General features: G+C 33.6%; 1 protein-coding gene across 1 annotated transcript; it reads left to right on the top strand.

Annotated features, from left to right (window-relative positions):
• The first annotated feature begins 62 nt into the window (after positions 1-62).
• Positions 63-22,171, top strand: LOC127839407 (uncharacterized). The gene is made up of 4 exons (XM_052367772.1): positions 63-355; positions 579-711; positions 13,388-13,502; positions 22,050-22,171. Exons 1-4 carry the CDS (start codon positions 208-210, stop codon positions 22,083-22,085), a joined length of 432 nt encoding a protein of 143 aa, XP_052223732.1. The 5' UTR covers positions 63-207; the 3' UTR covers positions 22,086-22,171.
• Positions 22,172-24,613: the final 2,442 nt, after the last annotated feature.

The following is a 24,613-nucleotide window of genomic DNA, read 5'->3' as shown; positions in this document are numbered from 1 at the left end:
AAGGATCATGGGAAATTCGGATTTGGAAGTTTGTCGAAACTTTCCCTCCGAGAGTCATCACCATCTCCGAACTCATCATCGGATGAACGAGCCCATCATGGGAGACTTTTTGGTGAGATTCAGCAGTTTGGTGATTCTGCTGGCCTCGCTGCAAGGCAGTCGCCCTCGCCCTCACCACCGACAGCTAGAAAAACTCCGCCTAAAGTCATGCCTAAACCAGTGCGGAAGAAGTCAGACGAAGCTCCACCAGTTTCGAAACCCGTTTCCCAATCCAGCGCAGGTGCCTCAGGCCTTTCTAAGACTTTGTCATCATGGAAGAAGAGTAGAGCTGTGTCAGCTCCTCCTGTTTCCAGATGTGAGTTTGCTGGCCTGTTGGTATTCGTTATCTTTTGGGGCCAACTATCATTTCCATGTGACGTCTCCCAAACCCCAATCTTAAGCATGTTTAGAAATTAATTTAAAAAATAGTGCTTTTTTAAGTTTATATCATGTTTCATCAACTAAGTATTAATGAAATTTCAACCACTTTTGTATGACATCTTGGACATATCTAACAGAAGTTTTATCTTTCATCATAGTGCTTGACTCCAGTCAACAGCACGAAACCCTCAAAAACTCAATCAAAGTACTCCCAGAGGAGGCTCCAGTACCCCTGATTGAAGAGGAACGCAGGAAGAAAGCTGAGGACGAACTCTACGAGAAGAACATCAGGTAGGTGAAAGAGACGTGGCTTATTTGCTGATTGGTTTATAAAGCTCGCTACACTGGTAATGGCGAGTTTGCACCAGTTGGCGGTGATTTGTATGTGTAAGTGAATTGTCAAAACCCATATACTTATTCAGCTTTGCTATGCTTTATCAACAACCGTGGGCTCTTGTCTAGAATGACTACTTTCCCATAATTCATTGTAAAATAATTTATATATGTCTGCAATAAAGTTTCAGGTTTTTGAAAAAATGACTCATAGGCACATACATTCTTGGAGTTCTTATTTAGAAAAAAATGTGTTTGTCATTTTCCAAAGTGTTTTTTTTTATTAAATTCAGGAATCACAAAATCACCAAAAGTTAACCCATTTATGTCTAGTGGACTCTCCTATCCTTTTAAATTGGATCAATTTATTTCCAAAATTAGGGATGTCTAGTATATTAATTTCTATATTTAGAATATTTCTTACAGAAATTCCTTTAAGCAAACAGCGCAGACTCTGACGAGATGCCGCATCTTGCAGCGTCTCGTCTGGGTCTAGGCTCTTCGCCAAGGCCTTTCTTCTAGACGTTAGGCATAGATGGGTTAAATTTACATCAAATGATAGGGATTTTACAGTATTTCTCAGGCATTTAAATATCTATGTTTCAATATAATATCAGGAAGGAAATTTAAGAAATGAGACGGTATTTAAGGTTTACATGAGGGCTGTGTTAGCTGTTTTGTATTTATACCGTCAACGGGTCAATTAAAGATTGTTTTTTTAGCTTCTGTTTATTCTCTCACCCTGTTTATGGAAGGGACATTGTAAAATACTATTATGTACAATGGGTTTTGACAAAGTTTTTACCATTGCTTGCATGGCGCTTTTTTTTTTAATTTCAATAACAGATTGCCTGCCAGTAATACAATTCTTCTGTTGAGCACTAAAAAGGCCAAAGTTATTAGCTTATAAAAATTGCAAAGAGTGGTCAATAAGCCTCATTGGCTTTTAATGGAATTATTATTGATTAGTTTTTGTCATTTGATAAAAGCCAGAAAAGAATACTTTTTCTTTTGTTTCATTAAAAATTTGTTTATACTCTGTGTAGCAAGTACAAACATTGTTTATCTATATTATATATTTTTCAATGTAATTAGTAAAAAAACACACAATAATTTCTATAATGAAATGTTTTTCTTGATAATGTTATTATTCATAAGTTTTAGAAACGTAAAAAAATTATTACTGATAAAGAGTTTTTGAATGAGCAAATTGAAATACTTTTAATGATAAACATGGTAATGGTGTTTGGTGTTTTATCAACACCTGATAATTGTGTGTTTGTAAAAATGAAAAAAATATTTTGTTCATGTATTCTTAAATATACAAAAAGTTATGTCACAAATGAAATGTGCAAAAGTATCTTGCAACAAAAATATGTTTTAATATACACACATGATTTACTGATATGTATTTAAAGTAATTACTTTATAATAATGAAATAAGTAATGCTCATATAAAACGTTTAAGGCTTACATTAATAGTTTTTTTTCTATTTGTGACAAAACTCATTTATTGTTAGCAACTCATCAAAAGCATAAAAAATTCATTTTAACTGGTTGAATTTCTTTTAAAAATTGTATTTAATAATACATTTTTGTTAACATATAACTAGTTTATTTAACTTATAAATACGGTAAATCTAATGTATTTGAGTGCTTTTGTTGAGTTGCTGTGTTGTTTTCCTGCATATTCATTCATGGCCAATATGGTACTCGGGAAAAGTGTAGCATGTACGCAAGTGGAGTGTAACCTATTTAACTGTCTCACAATCCCACACGTGGCTGCATGTGCTGTTTGTTTTGTACTCTCACCCTTTCTCACACCAATCACACGCTGCTTTAACCAAGTCAAAAGGTGGTACGCCTGATGTTGTTGTTGTTATACATGGTGTTTTGTGATGTATTCCGTAAATCCGAGAATATAATACACTCTTGTGTATAATACGCTCTCCCGAGTTTTGTCAAAATTTATCCGTAAAAATAGAAAATCTGAGTAAAATACGCACTAAAAAAATCAGTGTCAGAAATTGGCCATTTCCGAAATAATGTGTCAATTATTTTTGTGTTGTGAAAATAGCAAATCAATTTGGCGTTGTCAAGCATCTGTTTCAAAGTAATACCCTCAGGCTGGTATATTGTTCGCGATGTGTTATATAGTGCTGTTGTCATGACAGTTGCATAATAAATATCTCTGTCTATTGTTTATATTACCGTTGATTGTTACCGATAACACACGGGCCCCTTGCTGACATCCGGGTCAAGCAGTCATAATTGCAAAGAAAGAAGCAGAGACGCTGTTTTTGTTTTACCATGTAATTCAATTTTACAATATTCATGACGATAATAATTATAATAATATTGAAATAATAAGAAGACAAAGTGGTTACTTCCGTTTTTATAGTATATAGTCTAGATGAATTACTCTTCCGAAGTGTTACAAACTCGATACTTTAATTAAACTTTAAATACAATTAAACCGCTCGTGTTTTTCATGATCCCTTTAATTAAAATACGCTGCTGTCGTTGAGGGTAGTTTGGGAGTAAAAAAAAGGGAGGCGGAAAACTACAACGGGCGAGGCATGGTCAGGGGTGATAACCCCAAAAAAGGGTTAGGGTAAGGGTTAGGGTTAGGGGTCGGGTTAGGGTTAGGGTTGGGTTTAGGCTAACCCAAACCCTAATCCGACCCCTAGCACTAACCCTAACCCTAACCCTCTTACCCCCCCCTTGCGCAATACCATACCATGCCTCGCCCGTTGTAGTTTTCCGCCTCCCAAAAAAAATGATTAATTATCACCTTTCAATTTAATTCGGCAATCAGCAGAAAGGTGTAATAGATTTTTAATAGCGTCATAGAACTAATTATTTAATTATCACTCTTAACTGAAGATATGGTAAATATGCGGTAGAAAGATAAATAGTGGTCAGCTTAGAAATATTTATTTACTGGCGTTGTCACGTTTTTTTTTTCATTTGCTAATCTCTTTATACGACTTAGCGTCCGGTCGCTATTTTGTAGGCAGACTACGATATTAACTGTGTATTCAAAGTATGTGTCTGCGCATAAATGACCCAATATTATCGATAGCTCCTCCCGTTCTCACGTTTCATTCGACAACGTCATTTCATGTGTGAGCGAGCTCAATGTTGATTGGCCAGCTACCATGTGCACTTCAATAACAAGGTCAAGCGATGTCTTATAATCGGGTACAGACCGGGTTTTGTTTACTGTTCGAATTGCGAATACTTTCATTAGAACAAAGAGACAAATATAGAAAACCAGTCCGATATAAGTGGCGTATGTTTTCAACGAAATTTTACTAAATTTTCGATTTTCGCAAAAAAGATTTCTATTCAGCCAAATTCTTAATATTTTCGCAAATGGCTCAAATGGCGAACGACAGCACGAGCCCTGTTGCCCCCCTTTGATGTAATGGTGTAGTTCAAAATGGCTGCCGCACAGCGAATTACAACGATTAAATTGAAAATTTCATAGGAAAAATTTTGTTCTGCTCTAAACTCGTGTATAATACGCATCCCCTACTTGAAGAAAAAATGGGCAGGTAAAAAAGTGTGTATTATATTCGCGGATTAACAGTATTAACGATTATTGATCTAAATAATGTCACTAAAATTTTAATCTGAAAAGAAGTAAACAATTAATGAAAATTAAAAAAAAAATGGAAAATGATAATTCTTTGGAGTTGTATTGAATGATGGTTTTGAAGTCAGCCTGAAATTAAAATTCAATATTTATTTTTTTGTATTCGTAAAAATGTCATTTTAGTACTAAATCAATTATAATTTATGTTTACATTCTTTAAAAGTTTCAATGTTTGTTCTTATTTTAAATGTCAAAAGAATTTGCAAAGCATTTACCTAGACATTTAATACGTATCAAACACAATTTTTATAACTTTCATTGTTTGTTTGTGAACTTAATTGATCAAAATTCATTAAGATATAAAATACCCATTCCCTTTATATTATGTTATAGGTTAAAATGTTTAAAATGTTGATAATAATTGTGGATATTATTATATAAAGTATTATAATATATTTTATAACAAATTTGTCATTTAACACGGCTTACTCCATCAGAAGCAAAGTAAAAATGGCTATGTGCAAACAGCATAAAACCAGAACAGCCTGCGAGTAACTCGTAGTCTGTTCAGGTTTTATGCTGTTTGCTACTCATCAGTATCTAAGGGTTGGAAATGAGGCCTTTAAATCTTGAATATAATAAGAAATGTTGTTAAATATTTTTTTACTTTCAAAGGGACTACAAATGCGTCAAAATACATATCTAAGTGGTAAAGGGTTAAATGACCTGCATGAGAAAAAGGTGTGAAAAATATGATATTTCACAATAGAGACTGGTGTGCCTAAGATATTGTAATCAACCCTTTCCCATTTAGATACGTATGTTGACACATTTGTAGTCCCTTGAGAAGTTAAATTTAATAAAAGAACTTTCTTACTACATTCAAGTTTAAAGGCGTTGTTTCCATACCTTAGGTACTGATGAGCAGCAAACAGCATAAAACCTGAACAGAGCTGCGAGTTACTCGCAGGCTGTTTTGGTTTTATGCTGTTTTCACATTTTAACTTAGCTTCTGAGTGGGAAAGGGTTAATTAAGGTGTGGGCCTGCATAAAACTCGGTGTCTAACCAGGAATATACTTGTGCATTAATAATGACTATTCTCAATATACAATTACACTAAAGCACTGTATGATATTCTTCACATCTAAAATATATACAATTATATTGTGAATATATTCTTCTCATAATTGGTTTTGTAACTATGTTATCTTAAGAAATATATAATATGTACATGTGTATATGTAGTGAATACTGCTGTCATAACAAAAGCACACACGCTATTGTAATTACCATATGTCCAGCTGCCATGCAGTGTCATAAGTTGTGTCGTCATATTTGAGCTGGTTATCACACTAGAAGCCCCATTTTTCATCAAATTTTTATTAAACTTCGTCAGATTGTTTATAGTTACAATATGCCAAACATAAAAAACGGTTTCCTGCAACCAAAAAGTAGGTCACCATGTCAAAGTTAGAAAACCTTGTTACCTAAAATGTATGACTCAATTTTTATGATACTTGATAAGAATGTTCATATTGACAATACATGGACAGAGTTGAAATCCTGATTACGTTTGGCCAATAACAAGGTCAAGAGGACAAATCTTTAAAGAATCTTGTTATCGCACTAAATGCTACATAAATTAATCACCCTCAATGAAATTTTTTCTGAATGTTTATTTTGACAATATCTAGGACAAGTATAAATCTGGATAATGTTCATTCAAAAACTAGCTCACTAGGTCAAATTTTAGAAAAAAACTTGTTACTTCTCTAAAAGCCAAATTTATTACTCAAAACTGATGAAACTTTGTCACAATTTTCATATGGCCAATATCAAGGCCAAGGTTGAATCTGGGTCAAGGGTCAAACACCAGGTCCCTTGGTCACTAGGTCACTTTGGCACCAGGTCTCTTGGTCACCAGGTCTCTTTGGCACCAGGTCACTTGGTCACCAGGTCACTTGTTCACTAGGTCACTTGGTCACCAGGTCTCTTGGTCAACTCTTGAACATTGGTGTACCTTAAACTCAGAGGCATGCGTAAGGGCCATGACGGCCCTTTTAACCCTTTCCCACAAAGATACTTTTTTGACGCATTTTTAGTCCCTTAAAAAGTTGCAATTAATTAAATACTGTTCTTACTGAATTCAAGCGTTTAAGGCTTTATTTCCTACCCTTATTTACTGATAAGCAGCAAACAGCATACAATCTGAACAGACTGCGAATTACTCAGTATACAATTATCAACTAATAACAACATTTAAGAAATATAACCAAATGATAACATCATGAACAGATAAATATAACTCCGACTTCATCTGGAAAAATTGATATATTTTATAACAGACCTAAACAAGTCACAGAATCATTTATATATATGTTCCTTAGATTGAATAATTGCCTTCTGATTTGTTCCAGTAAGAATATAGAAATTGTTAGATACACACAAATCCTATCATCATTTTGCTTCTGTTATAAGCAAAATAGCTATAGACATTTTTCAATTTAGATAGCCTCTGCTACCAAAGTGGATATAGTGAATAATTTTGAATTATGATGCTAGTCAAAACATGTTAGTTAGCTTTAAAGCAGAGCCTATGCAGAATAAATAAATGCCTGTCTGTGATTTATTGTTTAGAGTATATCACAACATCTTTTGGTTGACAATACTTGAATGAATCAGATTGCATTATTTTAAGAAATTCTAAATCGCATATCATTTATGAAATTGCCAGTTGCAATGTTCATGAATAACACTCTCAAATCTGTTCCATCTGTTATTATTTAAAGAGTTCCTACTGTAAAGATTAATTGGTAAAAAACACTGTTTTTTAATTAAAAAAAACGGTGATATCAAAATTCCTTTTCAAAACAGGGTACTGTTTTGTAAAGATTAAGGTCTAGTTATTTTTTCATGCACATTTTATATAAAAAGCATTATGAAAACATTTTTATAAAAAACAAACTCCTGAAATGCAAGTTTGCATATACTTTGATATATGCATAAATTTAAATTTCCTCACTTAAACATGTACAATATAATATAAACAAATTAATATATAATGCATACACATTTTAAATGGAAAATGTGATATCCAAAGCTGTATGATTTCATGTTCATGGCTTTCAGGGATGCAATTATTTAGTTTTAAGGCAAATGTATGCATCCAACTGGACAACAGCATATTGCAGTGTTACTTAAGTTGAACAATCCTTGCATTTATTAATTTAGATTAAATTTTTTAGTAAAATTGGGCCACTGGCTATATAATTCTAAACGTAAATAAATTTCTTATCAATATTTGAGGGATATGTTACCTTGATATTTTTGTAAAAGAATCTCCTATACAATGATGTGAAACCTCAGAAAATCTGCAAATGCATATACCCGTTTTGAAGGAAAATGTGTTTTTTTGCCTTGCGCCTGTCCTTTTGATTTTTGGTTCAGCAAGGCAAAAGTAAAGGTCAGAAGAGCTTGTAACATGAAATTTGTTTTAGCTCAAGGTATCTTAATAAGGCTTTGATCTACAATCATCCAAATCGGAATGCTCATTATGTCATACAAAATTGGCAACATGAAAAATGTTTCCACACAATATGTACAGTTTACTTTGAACTATTATTATCCAACATAGTATGCGGGTAACTTTGGGTGAACTTTAAAAAGATAAATTAATCCATTTTGATTTTAATCTGACAGAGGTCAAGGTTACAGAGGCCTGTAACATTAAAAAGCTTCAGCACAAGATTTATAGACTACTTAAACATAGGTTCATTTAAATAAGTATGCTGATAAGCGAAGTTAAAATGCCTATGTGTAAACATTATAAAACAAGAACAGCCTGCGAGTATCTCTTAGTCTCTTCAGGTTTTATTCTGTTGGGTGCTCATCAGTATCTAAGATTTGCAGATGAAGCCTTTAAAACTTGAATCTAGTAAGAAAGGTCAAATTTAATGTTTTCTAAGAACTAAATACATATGCGTGAAAATAGGTATCTAAGTGGTAAAAGGTTAACCTAGGTTCATTTAAGTAAGTATGCTGGTTATAGGAAGGAAAATGCCTATAGATTTGCCAAACAAAATATAAAAGGTCAAGGTCACTAGGCATGCAATACAAAAATATTCTCTGTAGACTTGCACAGATTGATGAATTTACAGCAAGTCTGTGGGCATACATATTTCACAAACACCTGGTTAAGTCTATATGATTAAAACATAATAATGTCTGACCAATTACAGATTTCTCAAAATTCATTTTGCCACCCATGTATTGCTGCTGTGTATCCCATGTTTATGTTTTCGACATATCAGCCTATAATTATTTTGAGGATGCAGCTTGGAAATATTGCCTGACCTAAAAACTTTCAAACATATAATATGGTTCCATCCTCAAGCCTGAAAGGACTAGGTTCACGAAGCAGCTTTATATGCCCTATGAAATTGTAAAAAAATAAGTTTCAAAAATCATCATAAATTTGGTATATTTGTGGAGCTTAACATCTTATCTGTCTCATTAAAAAGCACTTTTGCCTTACAAATTGCGTTAAACATCTCTACAATTGACCACAAACATGTATAGTTCAGCAAAATAACCTAAATTTTGACAATTTTTGGACATTTAATGACATAATAGAATATGAAGGCAAGTTTCCCACACTTTCATATTTTAAGTTTTGATTCATATTTCGGAGTTAGATGCAATCAAAAAATTACGTTGTGTCGGAAATATGCCTTCATATTCAATTTTGAACTTTTGTGAATTTTAATATTGGTAGATGTAAGTTACAGTGTAACCCAAATGCCTCGTTGTTTTGCACATTAAAACACAAAGTAAATTATATGTGTTTTGTTGTTGATTCATACTGTGGTTATATTTAGAACACGTTTTCCATGCACAGTGTAATGTGTCTTTTCATTTATGCGAAGATAAAATATTTTTTTGTAAATATACGAATTTTGTTAACTACGGTTAGGAAGGGCATCAACTCTTGCATGATTGTTTACATCGCTCCATGACAACATGTAGTCAACACTCAGATCGATAATTTTAAAGGATCACTAGCATTCACGTAAGTTTTAATCTTTATTTTACTTTCATACATTTAAAATTACCATTTTAAATGTTTTATTATCGTAAAAATGGTGTTCCTTCTGTTGAAATAGTCAATAAATTGTTGACAGATCCATTCGATTATTCTGGTGTATTGCGACTGCAGACGACTCCAGCAATATTGTTGTGAAAACCGTTGTTTTCTATCGCAATTTATATATAGTTGTATAGAATTGGTTGAAAAAATGTTCAAGCTTTTGAAAACGTGCAAGTTGAGAGAAATTACGATTTAAACAATTAAAACCATTTAAGATGACGACACTTGCAGTGAACGTCATATTGCTCAATAAATATACATCATTATCGATATTTTTAACGATTGTCTGTGTGGTGTAATGGATGTAGTGTCAGACTTCCACGCGGATGGTTGTAGTTCGATTCTCGCTGAAGTCATTTTTTTTTGTTACAATAACTGCAAAAATAAAAACGTAATTTTGTAAAAAATATTGCACCTAATTTTTTAACGTTTTTTTAGTTTTATATTTGTGTTAAAGAGAAACATCTAATATAATTTTTCTTTTTCTTGCAGAATGCCTCTCAAAGCGTGTATTTTATGCGAAAAACGGCTCAAAATACACCAACGCCGTCCTGTAAATAAACATGTCGCAAAATATTTAAAAAAGAATTTCCTGATAGAAACAACACAAGATCAATTTATTTGTGGCAAGTGTAGTCGGCCAGCGTGTTACGCTGCATCACAACAACCTTCTTGTGCACAACAACCTTCTTGTGCCTCTACCAGCTCATTGCCGCCGCAAAATGTTCTCCCAAACAGTCCTCCTTCAATCAAATTGAATATTAAAACAACATCAAAAAGCCATGCTTATTGTTTCATTTGCAAGAAACCTGGACCAAAATTGATTGTCGTTCCTACTTCTACAAGGACAGAAACCTTCATTCAACATAATATTTTAATAACAGCGGAAAGTAGGTATTGTCCCGGTCATTTCAAGCAAAATGGTACATCCTTTGAATAAAATGTAATTTCAAAATTGTCTACAATAGACAATGTTTTTTTTAAACAGATCATCTCTTCTTAATCTTCTTACTGCAGTTCGAGAGTACTGCGTATGTTCAAAAAGTAAGAGGCTGTCGTTTGATGACTTAACAACTTTCAGTGAAGAAGACTTGTTAAATCTTACCGGCATTTCGGTGTCGAACTTATTAGCACTCTTGAAAGCCGTCGAATTATCAATAAGAAACACGCCTGCTAGAACTGTAGCAACTACTATTGGAATTTTCTTGTTTAAGTTAAAGTCAGGTCTATCAAATAAGGTCCTGTCAACTTTGTTTGACGTTTCAAAATCAAGCGTCAGAAGAGCCATACAAACATCCAGAAAAGTACTTATGACCGACTTTGTGCCTTTTAATCTTGGCTTTTCACACATTTCACGCGAAGATGTAATAAATAAACATACGCGTAATTTGGCACAACTTCTTTTCACGGAAAATAAGGAACAAGTCATCCTCGTTCTCGACGGAACATACATCTACATTCAAAAAAGTGGAAACTTTCAATTTCAACGGCAAACATATAGTATGCACAAGGGAAGACCATTAGTTAAACCCATGGTTATTGTAACAACATCAGGATATTTTATTTCCGTAATCGGTCCATATTTGGCCAACAGCAAAAATAACGACGCATCAATTCTGCATCATATAATTAAAAACAACATCGAAGAAATTAAAAACTGGGTCAAGGAAAACGACATATTTGTTGTCGACAGAGGCTTCCGTGATGCCACCTCTGTGCTTGAAGAGCTCGGGATCCACGCGCAGATGCCGTCATTTTTGCCGCGAGGAAGCAACAACTACCAACTGATTTGGCAAACTCTTCACGGCTAGTTACAAAGGTATGTTTGCTTTATTTGCACAATACACCGTCAGATAATACGCTAATCATATTATGCGCGACAGTCGCGGCGTCGCACGAGATATTCAAAGCGACATATAGCCTTATGGGCTACCTACACAAGGGCGATGTATTGTGTTAAATATATCGTGCGTCACCGCGACTGTCGCGCATAATATGGTGCGTCGCCGCGATTGTCGCGCAAAAATTCGTGCGTCGCTTCGTGTGTCGCCCTTGATGAAAGAAGGGCGAGATTATAGATGGAACTATCCGGATTCCGTACTTAATAGATACATATGTGCGTGTCACTTATAAGATTTATGTGAAACACCCGGTACATTCGCTTTTATAGTCCCTTGCCAGCTGTTGTTAAAAGCTTTCGGCTGATAAAACACGTTAATCTTTTTGGGATGATAGGAATATTTAAATGTAATATTGTATCATTTTGTTACATAACTAAAATCCGTTGTCTGTGAAGTGAAAAGTATACACTCATAGATGAGACATTTGTACGTTATTTGACGTAATTAAGGTATATGCAGGACTGCTTGTGTCAGTAACATTTTGATACGTTGATGCGTTTGTAACGCTGAAGACGTCAATTCTTGTATAAAATACTGTTGTTTATGATATTTAATACCATGAAGTGTTGTGCATTATAACAAATTGTTATCATATGCAGGACTGCTTATGTCAGTAACATTTTGATACGTTGATGCGTTTGTAACGCTGAAGACGTCAAATCTTGTATAAAATACTGTTGTTTATGATATGTAATACCATGAGGTATTGTGCATTATAACACATTGTTATCATATGCAGGACTGCTTATGTCAGTAACATTTTTATACGTTGATGCGTTTGTAACGCTGAAGACGTCAAATCTTGTGTAAAATACTGTAGTTTATGATATGTAATACCATGAAGTGTTGTGCATTATAACAAATTGTTATCATATGCAGGACTGCTTATGTCAGTAACATTTTGATACGTTGATGCGTTTGTAACGCTGAAGACGTCAAATCTTGTATAAAATACTGTTGTTTATGATATGTAATACCATGAGGTATTGTGCATTATAATACATTATCATATGCAAGTCTGCTTATGTCAGTAACATTTTGATACGTTGATGCGTTTGTAACGCTGAAGACGTCAAATCTTGTATAAAATACTGTTGTTTATGATATGTAATACCATGAAGTATTGTGAATTATAACAAATTGTTATCATAATGTAATACTGGGTAACTGGTTTATTATTTTAAATTGCCAACCGGATGCTTTATGTTAAGCTTGTATTTAGTATGTACATTATTTGTTTGCATTCTAATTAAAAATCCGTTACCATAGTAACATCTTAATCATCAAAGATTCATTTTTTATTGCAGTAATTAAACAATTGAATAATACAATAATTAATATATATTTTTAAGTTGTTCGGTTTATGTTGTTTGCCGATCGATATTTACTTTAAAAAGTGGCATATATCATATACATTTAAATTGTTTCCATGGAAACGGCAATTGTAGTTTCAGAAATTATTAATTAAAACTTACCTGCATATATTCCGATCAATTGGGTATGCATTAGGCAAAGTATGCTGTGCATGTTAAATTATACTTTATATTCTTTGATTTCTTTGACAAAAAATGTAGAAAAATGTCAATGTCTTACTCGTTACCATGACAACCAACAACTATTTGTTGCTTTTTTACAACATGCTGTGTATTCAATACTCATGTACAATTTTATAATTTTCATGATGACGTATAATGTATATATATACGTTTGCAATTGATTTTTATATACCATAACAAATATTCTCACGTATTTATCATGTTGCCATAGCAACCATAATAAAGCGATACTAATTATAAATATGTTGTTTTCCTATATACAATAGATTGCCCTATAAGATAAAAGTAAATTCATTTAATTCTGAAACAGGGCATATTTCAACCCTTCGTGAACCTAGCCCTTTGTATAGTGATATATTACCTCCACTTGCTGGTATTTTCCACATGCTCGACACTTATCCCGTTTTGTTGGCTTTGTTTGAATTGTAGGAATTACAATCCGCGCTTGTTTAGGTTGCAACACAAGCTTGACACAACTGACGAACAAGACACGCCAAACAACTCTGTCACATCACCATCTGACAGGACTAGGGATTCAAAGAAGGTATAACTTGCTTCATTAAGTCTTTGTTTAGCTTGACCTTGTAATTACTCTGTGAGCCTAAGTAGAATGTGTTATTATTATTATTCACTGGCATGCTGTAAAAAATACAGTAGTATATTACTATTATAATAATTATTATTAAGGGTATTATTAATTAAATAATTTAATTGATTCCATGTGCAAACAAATGTTTAAAAAAATGTGTTTTTGTTTTTATAAGTTTAACATATCATGTATTGCAATATACAATTAATTTATTGAAATCAATATACAGAAAGAGAAATGCCATGGCTTTCTTTGCTCTTTTAATTGATCGTTAATTAATTTTTTTTATACATAGGGGCGTCTTTCTTCAAGTCTGCCCTCAATCTCTGAAGACTCAGTGTTCGAATAATACAACTGTAAATAGCATGGTTTTCTGTGCATGCTTTTTCATTGCCATTTAATACTCGAAGTTAATTATTTAGGATATGTTGAAGACAACTCTTTCTGCATAATTTTGTTTTAAATTGTTGGCAAAATGATGGACAGTGGTGTGGTAGAGAGGTGATAAAATCTTGCTAGTCTGTTGTCTGGTTTTGTATTTACTTTAAATACTGTTTAATAATGTTACATATAGTAAATACATACATAAATGTATTTAATACATCAAAATATTTTCCACAACTGAGGCTGGAAATGTTCATGGTTGTTGCATAAAAATTCAGTGTCTAGAATACAATATTTGTGTCTTCATGTTCCTGCCTTACTTTCTGTTAACAATTTGCAAGCATGCTAAGCACAATAATTTTGTACCAGATTGTTATGCCCCCCTTCGAAGAAGAGGGGGTATATTGTTTTGAACATGTTGGTCGGTCCGTCCACCAGATGGTTTCCGGATGATTTCTCAAGTACCCTTAGGCCTAGGATCATAAAACTTCATAGGTAAATTGATCATGACTAGCAAATGACCTGTATTGATTTTCAGGTCACTAGGTCAAAGGTCAAGGTCACCGTGACTCAAAATAGTAAAATGGTCTCCGGATCATAACTCAAGAATGCTAAGGCCTAGGACCATGAAACTTCATAGGTACATTGATCATGACTGGCAGATGACCCCTATCGATTTTCATGTCACTAGGTCAAAGGTCAAGGTCACAGTGACTCGAAACAGTAAAATGGTTTCAGGATAATAACTCAAGAATGCGTATGCCTAGGATCATGAAACTTCATAGGTACATTAATCATGACTGGCAGATGACCCCTATTGATTATCAGGTCACTAGGTCAAAGGTCAAGGTCACAGTGACAAAAAACGTATCACTCAATGGCTTCCACTACAACTGACAGCCCATACGGGGGGCATGCATGTTTTACAAACAGCCCTTGTTTTTAGCTTGAATATCCACTGAATAGTCTGAACTAAACTACTCACCCAAATGTTTGCATGAAAATAATGCTCAGGTTAAGGTGCTACATCGCCATTTCATCTCCATCTCAATTCAACTGTTTCTTGTTCAGGTATTCAATTCATGCTTAATACATGTGTTTTTATGCTCCCCCAAAATTTATTTTGGGGGGGAGCATATAGTCGTCGCTTTGTCCGTCCGACGTCCTTCCGTCTGTCCGTCCGTGCACAATTTTTGTCCAGTCTATTTCTCAGTAACTAATGACAGGAATTCAATTAAACTTTATGCGAAGCTTCACTACCAAGAGGAGATGTGCATAATATCAGCGGGTTTTGGTCGGATGATTTTTCACAGAGAAATGGCCCTTTGAAATTTTCTATAAACTGTACATATAGTGCAATTCTTGCCCAGGCTATTTCTCAGCAACTAATGACCGGAATTCACTGAAACTTTATGGGAAGCTTCCCTACCAAGAGGAGATGTTCATATTATCAGCGGGTTCTGGTCGGATGATTTTTCACAGAGTTATGGCCCTTTAAAAAAAATTAAACTGTACATATAGTGCAACTCTTGTCCGGGCTATTTCTCAGCAACTTATGACCGGAATTCAATGAAACTTTATGTGAAGCTTCACTACCAAAAGGAGATGTGCATTTTATCAGCGGGTTCTGGTAAGATGATTTTTCACAGAGTTATGACCCTTTGAAATTTTCTATAAAATGTACATATAGTGCAATTCTTGCCCAGGCTATTTCTCAGCAACTAATGACCGTAATTCAATGAAACTTTATTGGAAGCTTCACTACCAAGCGGAGATGTGCATATTATCAGCGGGTTCTGGTCGGATGATTTTTCACAAAGTAATGGCCCTTTGAAATTTTCTATAAAAAATTCTTGTCCCCCAAACTACTGTGCCCTCAAGACGTTTCCTTTTATCTGAATATATAGTGCAATATTGTGTATAAAAAACTATGGGGAGCATCACCCGTCTCCAACGGTTTCTTGTTGGTCATTGTGTGTGGTCTCTGACCAAGTTCCATAACTCTGACATGCAATTTGGCAGAACTATGCTAACTTTTTGTACTGAAGATTTTGGTAAAGATAACTGCAACATCTTCATAGCACTCTTTGGCAGGTTTTAAATATAAACTTTATGCATGTGATGTGGTCATTGTTTGAAGACATTGACAAGTTTGATGACGATGACTCTTATCTGTGATGAAGCATAATTTTTATCCTTTTTTGTACTTGCAAATTTGGTTATGGGAAACGTGCAACATCTCCATACCCCTGTTTCTACTCAAACTATGTGGTTAAGCTTATTGTTAGGTCCCTGACCTAATTCCTTATTTCTGACCTGCAATTTAGCAGAATTATGCTCCTTTTTAGCTCTGCTGTTTTCGGAGAAAACCCGAGGTATTGTCATAGCCAGCTTGTCGTCTGACGTCTGCCGTCCGCGTCGTGCTGAAACCTTAACATTTTGTTAAGGTTTTGAACATCGGCTCTAAAATCAAAGTGCTTCAACCTACAACTTTGAAACTTCATATGTAGCTGAACCTTGATGAGTTCTACATGCCACGCCCATTTTTGGGTCACTATGTCAAAGGTCAAGGTCACTGTGACCTCTAAAAAAAATAAAAAATATATTACAAGCTTTCATTTAACCAAAACTGCACCCGCAGCCGAGCGTGGCACCCGTTATGCGGTGCTCTTGTTATAACATTCTGGTTACATTTTGCTCGTAAATATCCTTTATCTCTATATTAACTAGACATTATCGAAAAAAACAAAAACAAGACCGAAACCATTGACCACCTCATGCTCCTTTTTGTACATTAAAAATTATGGTAGGTTAAGGTTTGCTTGCAAGATGAAATTAATTTTACTTATTATAAAGTGTGCATGACACAAGTAAATATCTCCATTAAGACTTCAGATATGCAATTGAAACTAAACACATTTTTGGGATCATTGTATAAAGTCAACAACTAAGGCCCATAACTGGGAGATGCAATAGCAGAAGTATGACCCTTATTGTAATGTTTGTAGTTTAAAAATTCAGGTAAGCTTTTGCTTGCAACAACTGTTATTATGGCTGACATGCATACCTACCATGGGGTCGCATTTGTGATCGGTTGGGTCAAGGTGAAGGTCACTGTTACTAAAAATAGTAATATAGTTCGTGCTCAATAACTTCAGTTAGGATAGAGATATTTTGGTGAAATGGTTTGAAGGTAGCTTTCATGTAGACCTAGGGTTGGACTGCATTTTGGGCCAGTTGTGTCAAAGTTGTTCCACTTAAAATAGAATAGGGTTTCCACTAAAAAAACTTAAGTTAAGGGGTTTTGATGGAGGTATTGTGCTTTTTTGGGGGGTTTCGGTAGCTTAAATGCAGACTTTTCTAACTTTAAATTTAACTGAACTAATTCGTTAAGTGGTTAATAGTTAAAAATCATGTTTCTTGCTTGCTATGATTATATTCTTGTTTTAAATCATAAATGTCAAGCTTTAAGCTTGTATACGCTAAATAACTACAGTAACAGATAGTTATCTTTAAATATCGGTATGAATTTATGATTTACGGATTTCAGGACAGAACATCCCTATTACATGTACTATCAAACTGTAAGAATAGTCAAGTGTGCTGTCATGGGACAACTCTTGTTATTATGCAATGTTTCTGTATAAGTAACCGCATGTGGACACTAATTTTCATGTTTTATTGTTGATTTTCAACAGGTTCATTGATGCACAAATATTGATGGATAATTGTGAAGCTTTTCTAAATATATGTCAAATGCCAGTAATAAGAATATATGGTGCCACCAAGCCATGTTAAAAAGCACAAGAAATACTGGTCATAAGTAAAGGTACTAATTTGTTGACAGTTGAGAGCGTAATTTGCTGTTCAAGTGATTTAGATTCTGATCCAACGCTTGTCTAAAAAAACATTTAGGTGACATAATACTATATTCCTAACATGCAATAAAACAGATAACAAGCATAAATGTCATGTTAAATTTACCATATGTCTATCAAGATTTTAGCTAAAACGGATAATATGTTGGAAGTTTCACAGAGTCTGCAAGATGATTTTCAAAATTTTGACATTTTCCGGTCTACATGTTTTGTAATTCAGTCATTTGAAACAAAATTTTAACATTCTGAGTATCATTTGTTTTGTCAAACAATATGTTGAACTTTAGATATTAACATTTTCAGAGGTATGTGTTTTGTTCAGCAGACAGTTAAGATAAAATGTTGCCATTTTCAGCCGAGTATAATACCCTTAAAGAAAAAGTAGTTTGCTCAGTTTGCGTATGCGGACTTAGATCTGTAAACAGATGGTACCTATGTTTGACCTGTTAACAATGTTGTCAATGTCAGTGTAATTTTGATGTTTTGTTGTCAGTGATTCACCTTTTACAAATATTTGGGCCATTCTCTGTGAAAAGGGGTTTAATGCATCTGCGTAAAGTGCCATCCCAGATTAGCCTGTGCACGTAAAGTGCCATCCCAGATTAGCCTGTGCGCGTAAAGTGCCATCCCAGATTAGCCTGTGCGCGTAAAGTGCCATCCCAGATTAGCCTGTGCAGTTTGCACATGCTTATCAGGGATGACACTTTCCGCTTTTATGATCTTTTTCGTTTCAAGAAAGTCTCTTATTAGCAAAAATCCAGTCTAAAATATTTAAAATCTGCATAGGCTAATCAGGGACAACTCCTGGTCCTTCTCCTTTGTCTTGTGTCCTGTTACGTGAGATAATGCAAAGACAAACATCATGTCTTGAAGTGATACAAGGTGTTCACATCCTCGCTTCATTTGACTGATAGTGTGACATGTTGTTTCATATAATCTAATACTTGACATTATATCACTTGAGATAATCAAAACGTTTGACACCCTCTCCTTCATATTTTACAAAACGTGCCATAAGTGGTCATATTCTGTTGATAAGTCATGGGTTGGATTTGATCAGCTTAGGTCCAAATATTATAAGATTGATTGAAATAACTTTTTCCAAAAATAGCTTTTGAATTATTGAAATAACTTATGCCTGAAAAAGCAATGGATTGGTTGGAATAACTTGTGCCAAAATTATAATTGGGGTAATAAGCATTATTGTGCGCAGTTGTGATTGGTTTGATTTGAATAACAAGTGCCCCAATATGAGGGTTTATTGATGTGTTGTGTTGTAAATGGCCATGGATAAAATTTAATCTGAAGATCATGGATGAAAGTTTGTTAAAATGCCGAGCTTTTCATGTCCTCTTCTATGTTAAAGGACAGTTCTTTAAAAACAATTGCAAATTTTGTTTCTATGGCAATATGGTTGAACATTTTATAGGAGACAGATGGAGAGCGTCATATAAGAATGTCCCAATTTTCATCTCAAAATAAACGCCTCATGGCCTCAATATGTAAGTCTGCTCACGTGGTTTTCCAAAATGTAATAAATATTGGTAATGGGGTGTGTTCCGAAATATATTTATTTGTAAGATTTGCAAAATATGGTTCAGCTTTCATATTTTTCTAGATCCCATGGTAAAATCACATTTTTCAGTCATTTTTCATTTTTTTAGCACCATATGGTGTTTTCATGTATCACATATTTGTCATTTTCTAACCTGTAAAATGTTTCTTACTGTATGATGTGAATAATTGTCAGCCTTTATTGTTGCAAACATCATTAACCTCTCATATATGACCATTTTGTACTTTTGGTGCAAAGATTTTTTACACTGTAAATTCAATGGACATGCATCATTTATTTTATGGTTTATTTACTGAAATATGTGCCCTTAGATTTGCTTTTGATTTTTATGAAATGAGGTTCAAACTATTTTGAGATGATAAATTCAGTGCTATAAAAAAAAATTTAATCCATCAATCTATCAATTTAACAAACACTTCATCACATGTGTTCCCATTAAAATAATGTAAAATCATTTTCATTGTTTTGTGCATGTGGCCTGAATCGAGTTTGTGATGTTTGTTATACAATACTGTGTATATATACCAGTTTGCAGTGCAGTGTTGGTGGTTGTATGTGAATATTCTCTCTGGATAACGTGTGCTTGCCCTTATATAGTGAACATCCTGCCAGGGGACCGTTTCACTAAACAACTTAATGAACTCATGAATTGGAAACAACAAATGACAACTTTTTATAAACTTACTTTTAATGCCATGACTCCAAGTGTGACAGACTGTTAACAGACTGTTAGTACACTATTCTAATTATTCTAATTAAATTGTCTAAATACATAATGTTTCTTGTTGTTAATGTTATGTCATTTATATATGTATAGTAGCAGCTGTGCCTGTACAATTGGCTTACATTATAAAAAGCAATAATATACTGCCTTTCTAGCAATTTCCAAATGTAAACATATTTTGATTTTAAGAAAGTGTTTCAATTTCATAACAGATACTAGCCTCTTTTGAAAAATACAAATAACATATTTTTGAATATTTCTGATTTTGTCATTGTAATTATCAACCTAATTTTTACATCAATTAATCAAACTTGAAGTTTATTTCTATGCCATATATTCGTTTGTGCATAGATTAAGGTATTCATTCAAAAAAGTATTCAAAAGTAAATTTGTATAGAAAAAAAATGAACTTTTATTTCAATATGACTTTAGAAACGAAGGAAATTGCGTAGAAAACGGGTGAGAATTTTAAAGTGGTATTTTGACATTAGACTCTCATTTAGTGTTATATATTATATATGTTCTTTGCTTTAAATCATGTATAAAAAGAATCAACTCTCATTCTTTCATTCACTGCCTTCACCAAATAATGAACTGTACTATGTTTCATTTATTTAAAAAAATGTTACAATTTTGTCAGTGTGTTTGCTTATAACATATATAAGGATAAATCATATCTAATATATTTGTAGAAATTATAGAATTTATAGTATCATTTGATTTGTTGATTTTTATGCCCCCGGTAGGGTGGCATATAACAGTTGAACTGTCTGTCAGTGTATCAGTATGTGTGTATGTCAGTCTGTCTGTCCGTCAGAAAAAAACTTTAACGTTGTCCATAACTTTTTCAATATTTAACATAGCAACTTGATATTTGGCATGCATGTGCATCTCATGGAGTTGCACATTCTTAGTGGTGAAAGGTGAAGGTCAAGGTCATCCTTCAAGGTCAAATGTCTAATATATGGCGTCTGTCCGTCCGTCCAAAAAATTGAGCATTGGCCATAACTTTTTCACTATTGAAGATAGCAACTTGATATTTGGCATGCATGTGTATCTCATGGAGCTGAACATTTTGAGTGGTGAAAGGTGAAGGTCAATGTCATCCTCCAAGGTCAAATGTCAAATATATGGCGTCTGTCCGTCCGAAAACTCTAACATTTTCCATAACTTTTTCAATATTAAAGATAGCAAATTTATATTTGGCATGCATGTGTATGTCATGAAGCTGCACATTTTTAGCGGTGGAAATTCAAGGTCAAGGTCATCCTTCAAGGTCAAAGGTAAAAAAAAAACAGAAAAAAAAATTGTTTCAAAGCGGCTTTCTCATGAAGCTGCAAATTTTGAGTGGTGAAGTTCAAGGGTAAGGTCATCCTTCAAGGTCAAAGGTCCAAACAAAAAGGGGGCATTGTGTTTCTGACGAACACATCTCTTGTTTTAAATATACTAAACTTAACTGCTACTTTTAAGAACATGAATAATTAAGCAAGTTACTAACTCATAAATTTATTGAATTATTATTACTGTAGCTTAAAGGACATATTTTTTGTATTAATAAAATTAACAGTTTTAAAGTTTTCCCTTTCATAGTATATATAGGTTTTTTTAGCGGATTTTCTATGACTTTCAAATCAATAAAACGAGGAAACCTGTTTTGTAAGATAAATAATGCTATTTCCATTTTTTTTTCTTTCTCTACTAAACAATTTCCAACAGCAATTTCAACTTTATCTTGAAAAAATATTATCTATCAGTGTTGAATGAATTAAATAGTTTTCTTGGTCCTTGTACATTTTGTTTGCTCAAAAAAACTTTGTTATCATTAATTTTCACAGTGATGTAAATATTATAAACATTGATTGTTTGAACATTGACTAAAGTTAGCAAACATTTATATTCAATTTTTGCATTTATGAATTCGGTTGTTGTTTTGTTTCCAGGAATCCCCAGATAACCTGAGAAAGCAACGACGCTAAACTTCCAGGGCGACAATGTGGATGAGAAAAATGTCAGCATGCAAATGAAACAAGTTTCGGCCTGCACATGAAACAAGTTTTTGCCTGCAAATAGAATGTTTGAGCCTGTGAATACAACACGTTTCTCCAGATTGCTTATACCTATATTGCTACTGTTAGTTTTGACCTTTTTTAGATTGAGGATTTTCACTATGGGTAAATTCTGCAATGGAATTAGGCTGAATACAAAGTAGATAGCAAAGTAAAGTTATTTCACTGAAGAAATGCAAACACATGTTTACATATTAAAAAGAATGTTAACTGGTGTTAAAACGTTGAAATGGTGATGGTTCTAAAAACATCTGATAACTGTCATTCACAACATATATATGCAGAATATGGTGTGAAATTAGCCAATGGAATTTGCGAGGAATTGGTTAATTTAAGATGTTTATACAGCTTTGTATATGTTTTTCATTTAAAAAATGTTTCACAAAGCCTAAACACGTACCTTACTTTATTTTATTTCTTACTTCACATAGTACATTATTATTTGTAATGGAAATTGATGTTTAAGGTAATTTTAATGTTTAGTTACATACATTTTCTTAACGTAATGGGATGGTTTATATTATATAAATTTAAGTTTTGTTGTCATTTTATATGATACATGCTTCACTAAAACTATTTTGTTTTTAAAAATAATTATACACTATAAATATTTGTTTGGAAAATACATGGTTGCTTTGAAATGCAAACACCTTGTACAAAAGATGTTATTGTTTAAAGATGTTTTCAAGCCTTCTAATGATTGTTTGGAAAATAATATTTATGTTTTGATTGTGATGTAGGAATACAATGTATCTGATGCTCGAAATTGTGTATGTGTATTCTATGTCATTTTATTTTTATGCTCCCTGAAATATTTTCGGTAGAGCATATTGTTGCCAGTTTGTAGTGTCTTACTTCCTTCCTTCCTTCCTTCCTTCCTTCCTTCCTTCCTTCCTTCTGTCACACTTTTGTTACAGTTTATCATAGCACCTTCAATACTTTACCGATCTCTTTAATATTTGGCATGTAGGTACCTTGCATGGACCTCTACATTTTGATGAGGTTTGAGGTCACTGGGCTCAAGGTCACTGAGGCTTATAATATATTTTTCCGTCACACTTTTGTTACAGTTTCTCGTAGCACCTACAATACTTTTCCGATCTCTTTCATATTTGGCATGTAGGTACCTTGCATAGACCTCTACCTTTTGATGAGGTTTGAGGTCACTGGGGTCAAGGTCTCCGAGGCTAATACTATATTTTTCCGTCACACTTTTGTTACAGTTTCTCATAGCACCTTCAATACTTTACCGATCTCTTTCATATTTGGCATGTAGGTACGTTGCATGGACCTCTACCTTTTGATGAGGTTTGTGGTCACTGGGGTCAAGGTCACCGAGGCTCATAATTGATTTTTCCGTCACACTTTTGTTACAGTTTTTCATAGCACCTTCAATACTTTACAGATCTCTTTCATATTTGGCATGTAGGTACCTTGCATGGACCTCTACCTTTTGATGAGGTTTGAGGTCACTGGGGTCAAGGTCATCGAGGCTAATAATATATTTTTCCGTCACACTTTACTCCAGGTCACTTAGGCTTATAATAGATTTTTCCGTTTCACTTTTGTTACAGTTTCTCATAGCACCTTCAATACTTTTACGATCTCTTTCATATTTTGCATGTTGGTACCTTGCATGGACCTCTACCTTTTGATGAGGTTTGGGGTCACTGGGGTCAATGTCACAGAGGCTAATAATATATTTTTCCGTCACATTCTCATAGCACCTTCAATTCTTTACCGATGTCTTTCATATTTGCCATGTATGTACCTTTCATGGACCTCTACCTTTTTATGAGGTTTGAGGTCACTGGGGTCAAGGTCACAGAGGCTAATAATATATTTTTTTAGGTGGTTATTAACACATAAATTGACAAAGTGCATCATCGGGGATCATCCATCAGTTTTACTGTTATTCTTGTTTATTAAGTGACAAATGATCAGTGCTTAGAAAAGGTTAAACAATGTCTCAACATATTGTTTGTTGAAGTGTACATTAATATCAACTGCTTTGATATGTGGAGTGTTTAATACTTCTCATATTGCAAATCCGTCCAACATTTTTGGGAATTTGTGTTATTGTTGTAATTACAATATATTATGTATTTGTTTAAATGTAAAATGTCAGAGAATTATTCTAAAAGGAAAGTGTTAGGATGACATATTGGTATATCTAATATTGGTGCACATGTGGTTTCAACTTGTTATGTAGAAATTATGTACTCACATAAATATAAATGAGGAAACAATCATTTTACTTAAAGTTGAAGAATAAAGTGAAATATACATCCATTGTTTGTTTTAAGATTCATTATTCTTTTCAATATTTATAGAAAAAACAAGATATTTATAGAATATTAATTTCTAAATGGGGAAATTAAAAATTCTTGGTGTTTTAGGGTATAGAACTTAGACTTAAAAAAATTGTTCTTTTGTCT

This window comes from Dreissena polymorpha, chromosome 7 (genome assembly GCF_020536995.1).
Source record: "Dreissena polymorpha isolate Duluth1 chromosome 7, UMN_Dpol_1.0, whole genome shotgun sequence".
NCBI classification, from domain to species: domain Eukaryota; kingdom Metazoa; phylum Mollusca; class Bivalvia; order Myida; family Dreissenidae; genus Dreissena; species Dreissena polymorpha.
Note: the sequence above shows the minus strand (reverse complement) of the source record. Positions and strands in the feature narration are given on the sequence as shown.

Coding starts and splice junctions, on each gene's coding strand:
- LOC127839407 (XM_052367772.1), top strand. CDS start 208: ATGCCTAAACCAGTGCGGAAGAAGTCAGACGAAGCTCCACCAGTTTCG. Junction 712..13,387: donor CTCTACGAGAAGAACATCAG/GTAGGTGAAAGA, acceptor TTTGAATTGTAG/GAATTACAATCCGCGCTTGT. Junction 13,503..22,049: donor GGACTAGGGATTCAAAGAAG/GTATAACTTGCT, acceptor TTTTGTTTCCAG/GAATCCCCAGATAACCTGAG.